The sequence below is a fragment of the Colletotrichum jinshuiense genome, chromosome 5 (assembly GCF_051148585.1).
Source record: "Colletotrichum jinshuiense chromosome 5, complete sequence".
NCBI lineage: Eukaryota > Fungi > Ascomycota > Sordariomycetes > Glomerellales > Glomerellaceae > Colletotrichum > Colletotrichum jinshuiense.
This window is the reverse complement of record NC_139312.1, coordinates 4,531,345-4,537,688: the sequence shown is the minus strand read 5'-3', so window position 1 is coordinate 4,537,688 and position 6,344 is coordinate 4,531,345. Positions and strand designations below refer to the sequence as shown.

The window sequence follows — 6,344 nt, the reverse complement described above, 5'->3', positions numbered from 1 at the left end:
AGCGGTGAGTTGTCTTTCGCCACTGACGTGCCAATAGGAGCAGCTATTCACTGAAATCAGCCTGCATCCCGCTTATTCCGCGACAATCTCTTTCTTCTGCTGTTGAAAGTACCCACTTTGCCAATTGGCTTGGGCACACCGACATATAACTACTTTAGCCCGAAGAAAACAGTCACCACATAACACGACTATAAGGAAAACATCACAGGGTAAAGAGTTACTGTCCTCAACACAGAACATACAGCTCCATCTGAGTAGGACGAAGTAAACTATCATTAAAATGACGAACACAATGAACGGGTCAAGTCTCCACCTGGCGGCTCTTAAAACCAACGTCCCAAGCGAGTATGCCAGTTCAAGCAGGGTACGACAGTGGCTTCTCCAGCATCTGCAGAACCGCAATGTCGAACTTACGGATGGACCCGAGGCCTTCGTCTGCTTTTGGAACGGCGCCGAAATTCATTCCTTACACCCAAACCACATATTTGGCGCCCTCATTTCCCAAGGAATAGCACCGCAGACTGCCCACCATGTTGTTGGAGATATAATGGAATGCCTAGAGGTAAGACCTGTTCCCACCTACCCCAAGCTGTTCCCACCGAAGCCCTCTGCTGACGATGCTTGAAGGACTACCGCTCCAGACGCGCGGCTTGCGTTGCTTCTGGTCAGGTATGGTTTCCCGACCCGGAATCGGAACTACAGACAGAACGGCAGCCAGAGCCGGAGCAGCGCCAGCGTTTCAGTGATGAGGATCGTGAGGCTCTTTTGAAGAATCCTGAGGCTCCGCAGGGCTGGTATTCTTCATTAACTAGCGCTAGCGGTGTTGTGCTCGCTGCGGGACTTTCTCTTGCTGCGGGACTGGGCGTCGTGGCATGGTGGTTAACGAGCCCCCCTCCTGAGAAGAAAGAGGACAAATAGTACTCTCAACATTTGAAACATAAGTGTGGTGGGATAGGATTAAAAGGATACCGGGTCGTTCACGATACCAAGCATAAGAGGTGTTGCCGGGTGCTTATGAGTAAATTTGTTAAAGTTATAGCGAGAAATGTCACTATCAAGACGGTCTTATGAATCCAGCGCAGTGTACTAACACCTGATACTAGTGATATAAGTATGCTTGCCACCAGTTCAGCTCTAATTCCATGAAAAAGCCTGTGATATCCCACTCCAGGCTTCGCTGGATGATGCATGAAGTCTGGCGACCATCAATACATGCATCGCTTCTGATCAGTGGAAATATTCTATGATATCCTCGCAAACGCTGCCTGTTGCCTTAGTATTGCAAGTTTCTTAGATATCTGGAGTGGTTAAGCTTGGATACTAACAGGCGACCTGTTCTACAACCAATTGCAATGGTTGTGCCTGAAATGGATGATCGCCACGGCCGGTAATCCAACGGCAGACACATGATGTTCTTGTTTTCCCATGTAATCCATTCTCCTTGTGATATTCCGAATCCGCGGATGCAGGGTTGTGAGACTTTTCTAAATGTATTTGACACTCCTGATTTTGGTGATTTAGGGGAGCAAACGAGACCCGAAGTACGACCGTAATTGGACATGTCAACAGTTTCAATACAGGTTCAGAGAGAATGTTCAAATTCGAACTCCGACATTTGACCGAATAAGTAACGTGTGAAGAGAGGCCCTTGGCAGAGTAGGGCAAGCAAAAAAAGCGTCAACTAACGAGTTAATAGTGTACACGCTAGAGACAAGTACTAATAACGAACTTGGAACTCTCCATACAAGCACGCTAATGAATAGAATGAACGCTGAGAAGAGATACCACTGACAGGACTAGTACGATACACTTGCTGACGCTTAGTGATGTAGCACCGCTCTTTTTGTACTTCAGTTCCTCCCTCAGAGTAGTGTAATCAATCCATTCACAGCCTCCTCTGAAAGATTCCTTGGTGTAATTAAACTTCCTTCCCTGGGCCTTAAGTTCGTCAATCCTCTTCCCTGCTGCCTCCACTATGCAGTCCTTCCAATTCAATCCAACTTCCGTCTGGTGGGTAAAGCAGCTATAAGAGTCGCTGCCCCTGCATGTCGTGAATATGTTGCTTCCGTTCTGAATACTCGGACAGCAATGCTCAAAAGTATCAAAGTCCGCGCCGGAGCTCTCGATGTATTTGTTGGTGAGCCACGTATCACTGCCGGTGAAGCAGACAATAGGAATACCAAGATCAGGTGCTGGTCGTCCACAAGCCTCGGGGTAGTTGTGCCATATTTTTTGATGCTATGTGAGATATATAATTAAAAACAATCCTAGTTCATGGACGCAAAGAGTTGGGAGGTGCAGAGAAAAGCAACCAACAAGACATAATGTTCTTGAGGATACGGGTGTAAGGAAATAACTTACATTGGAAGGCCGGGTTTTGTTTACCAGAATGATTTGATCCATGGCAATGTACGGGCTTGTTATCGACGATTATGCAAGGTCTTTCTGTGACACTCCAACGAGCTTCAATAACATGCCATGGCACTCAGTAAAGAAACCACTCTAGTTATAACTGCTCAGGCGATTGCCAGCCTTCCCTTGTCTCATTGCGCAAGCTCTTGGCTATGACGTATTTAGCAGGCATGCAGCAAGACACTTCGCTTTGAAAACAGGTGCTAGAGCTGTGCCGCACAGCAAAGAGATATTAGGCAATATTTGACAATTCGGTTGGTTCACCTCAAATCTTCATTTCGCGGTATTGGTCCAAATCCGACAACGCCAAGCTCACGGTGACGACTGTGTTACCGGATTAGGCCAAAGAAATTTCGCTTACATTTATCCAAGTCCTTCATAGAACTTCGTTTGGATAATATGTAAATGGGGCCAATCAGAGTTTCTGTTTCGAGTCAATAGAGCCAACATCGACCTGGACCAACAGCGACCAACAGCTCATAGCTGCAGCAACCTCTCTTAATGACCCTTGCCTGGCGTCGTCAAATATATTAGCCATGTGGCGGGCCGATGGGAACATTTGTAAACATCGGATATGCGCCGAAAGATGACTTCAATACGACTCTGTACGCGGTTGGAAGACAACATTTCCAAAATAGAGACATAACGATGATTTTGTGCTCGGGTCAGATGTGAACCTAGTTACTCTTCAATCGTGAAATAACGTAGAGATCGACGCAGTAGCAAAAAACAACTTCAACTACCCTATAACACAAGTTTCAACTTAAGCAACATCAATTGTGCCGCCCAACTGTAAATTGGACCAAGCCGCCCCGGCTTTGCTATGTAGCTATGAGCTCATAATGCACCATCGTTCGATTGCTTGAGTAGGTGAGGATGAATTTAACTTGAAGGTTCTGAAAACGAAACTATCCTGCATCTTGTCACCCAAATAGCCACGGTATTGACTAACCTCTGTTATAGGTCAGCCACGCACCTTTCCTCTAGATCCCAGTCGCCAATTGAGTATCCGTGCGGTTCTTCCTGGGGAAACCTACCAACATGTGCATAAGCTCAAAAGTGTTAAGCTAGTGTATAAATATGTCCAGTTTCAGGGCGCCGCCTGAAGGATGCTGGTGATGCATGGTGGCTGGTGGTGGCTGTGCAGCCGCAGTGTGGTGTTTTGGTGTGGCGTTGTTTGCCATCACTCAAGCCATGCAGATTCGAGCCGGCAGGAGACAGTTTCAAGATGAGAAATGCAACCTCTTGTTACCGTATTTTTGAAGGGGTGAAGAAACCAATCTCTGTTATTGCTTTATTTGCAGCTTGATTACTGGTTTATTGGCTCTGTGGGCTCCGCGGTTCCCTCGCTGTGTTGGCGTTAGTTAGCGATGCTCAATCGCTAGAGTGTTGAACTGGCGTAGAAAGGTTCCACACTAAGCAAACAAGCTGAAGTTCAGTCTTTAAAGAATGTGCAATTGAATCGCAATCGATTCTCGGTAATTGAAATATTAATTGTTCATAATCATTGTGATAATTAATTGCGTTAGTCATGAAGTAGCTACCTGGTGCTACGAGGAGTATTTGAAAAAGTACGTGAACTATTTTTCCTAACCCTCCCTGGGATCACCCATCGGCATAGGAGATCACTTATGCGACCAAGCCAGCAACGAAAGCGGCCGCCGCGGGGGCATCCTGCTCGTAGTTTCCTATAGTATAATTAATACACGATCCTTCGGGAGTTTGAGAATTTATTTGAGAAGAGGCTTACGGTGGTCAGCGGTAATAATGATGCCGCCGTCGCAGATGTTGTCGCCATCGTGGCAGATAACCTTGACCTTTGAGGAAGGAATGCTGCCAACGGCCTGGCCGTCGAACGGGTCGCCAAAGATGAGCACTGCAAGATATCCCTTAGAAATTGCCAATATTCAAAGCAGCGTGTGTGAAATTACCGGCGGAGATTCGGGCGGTCTGGGCCGCAGTAAGCTTGGACGCAGCGTTGTGGACAAGCTGGCCACCCTGGCTGTAGCCGGAGAGGACGATCTTGGTGCTGGGGCACTGAGTGACGGCCTGCAACCAATGTGTCAGCTGGATGAAAACTGGGGCTCGAGACTCTCGTTACTTACGCGAGCGACCAAGTTGGCCATGGTAGTGCTGCCCGCCGAATCACCGCCGAGAAGGAAGCCAAGGATGCTTGCAGGGTAGTCGACACCTTGGACAGCCAGGTTTGCGGTTCCGACGCGGGCGGCAAGGGCGTTGAAGAAGACGGGTCCCTCAGAGCCCGCCTCGCCGACGTTGCCGGACTGAGTGGTGCCGCGGGCCCAAATCAGAGTTACCTTGCGGCAAGCAGTGCCATCGGTGAGCTGGTTGAAGGTGTCGCCGTTGTACTGGCGCTTGGAGATTGCGGGGCTAAGAGCAGCGGTCTCCTCGGGCTTGACGGAGTAGGCGGCGCTGTAGTAGGCCTCAAGCTCGGCAATGGGGAAGGATCCAATCTCGCTGCGAGCGACGGGGCGGCTGTCAAGAGGGGCGGCGAGTGCCGTGGAGGCAGCAAGGAAGAGAAGACTGGCCCTCATTGTGACGGTCTGGCGAGTCAGCTGCTTGGCGGGGGCTGGTATAGTGCTTTGGGAAGCAGAGAGGGTCTGTCGGGGCTGGACTTGGGAGCTCTGTCGATCTCTGGTGATGCTCGAAGCTGGGGAATGGAGCTACTTTATATGGACTTGGGCCGTCACATGCAACTGGACATAGCTTCGTAGGAATTAGTGGTCAGGATGTACGCGTCTTTCGCACGGAAAGTTCCTGCGCCAAGTCTTGATTCTCATTGTCTGCATCGTGTCCCGCCAGTTTGCAGTGCGCCGCGCTGCTAGAACCAGCATCAACGTTGCTCCCTCAAACGGTGCAACCGTCCGACTTGAAAGCTTGGCCCGAGCCCCATGTCAGCGATTGTATGACTTTCCGACGCCTGTCGTCCCATTGACCAGTTAAAAGTGTGCAGGACCAGGAACACCAGCCTTCGAAGAGGAAGCTAGAACGCTGAAGCAAGTTTGCTCAATTTATCCTGCAGGCCGACTAGCCCACTATAGCACTTCGGCCCGCACCGGACTCCGTTTGTGCAGCTGATAGAGTTTCCAATGGTTTGATTTATTGGTGAATCTGGTGATGGACCTGCGCAGCCTGCACGGGTGACAGCTGTAAGGGAGTTCCGGAGTTGGGGTTGATCATCACAATTCTGATAGTACCCCATGGACTAATGGTGCGACCTGATAGGCCCGGCAGTTCAGAGGGTGTGCACCAACCTGTAGTTGAGTCCCGTGGCTGCTGGGGGTTGCGCTGGCCGGCTTTTGACGGGCTAATGTGACATCGTCCCGGGGATGTCTGCCGCTTAAGGGTAAGCAAATCGGCACCTGGTCCTGAATCGTAGCAGAGTCCGCCGCTGATCGCGGGGTAATCGGGGCGTTTGTGATAGGAGGTTGGGGATTGGACATGCTGAGGAACACGTGGGTTGCGAGCCGGGATATGACCTTCCACATTAATGACGGAGTCCCGCACCCAAGGCTTTGAGGGTGGGAGCTATGAATAATGATGTGCACTCGTTGGGCGGCAAAGCGGGTGACCAAAAAGCCGCGCTTACTCGACGTCGTAACTATCTGTCTCTGGTATTTGTCCGCTAAACCTGTAGTGAGCCGTACCTCTTGGCTTTTAATAAACCCGGCTTAGTCCGGGATGTCCTACCTCAAATCAGGCTAAGAGTAGGCATAGTGTTTTGTCACCCGCCTGGGCGGTAAGGGAGCTTGGCAACAGTAATTTGTTCCCAGGATTGCTACCTTATGTGGGTCTTTGAGCCGAAGGAGAAAGATAAAGATCGGGGCCCGCCGAAAACTGAATGTGTGAGCGAAGGTAACACGATCACGAAAGTGACCAGTTGGCTCTTTCATGAGGAAGCCGGGAAATGTTTT

General features: G+C 49.8%; 2 protein-coding genes across 2 annotated transcripts; one reads left to right on the top strand and one right to left on the bottom strand.

Annotated features, from left to right (window-relative positions):
• Window positions 1-292: 292 nt before the first annotated feature.
• EsH8_V_001090 (uncharacterized protein) lies at window positions 293-918 on the top strand (the record flags this gene model as incomplete). The annotated part of the gene is made up of 2 exons (XM_083273606.1): window positions 293-562; window positions 628-918. The coding sequence occupies 2 exons, from the start codon at window positions 293-295 to the stop codon at window positions 916-918; spliced, it is 561 nt and encodes a 186-aa protein (XP_083126321.1).
• Window positions 919-4,041: 3,123 nt separating this feature from the next.
• Window positions 4,042-4,964, bottom strand: EsH8_V_001089 (uncharacterized protein; the record flags this gene model as incomplete). The annotated part of the gene is made up of 4 exons (XM_083273605.1): window positions 4,042-4,100; window positions 4,163-4,288; window positions 4,344-4,461; window positions 4,518-4,964. The coding sequence occupies 4 exons, from the start codon at window positions 4,962-4,964 to the stop codon at window positions 4,042-4,044; spliced, it is 750 nt and encodes a 249-aa protein (XP_083126320.1).
• Between the last annotated feature and the right edge of the window lie 1,380 nt (window positions 4,965-6,344).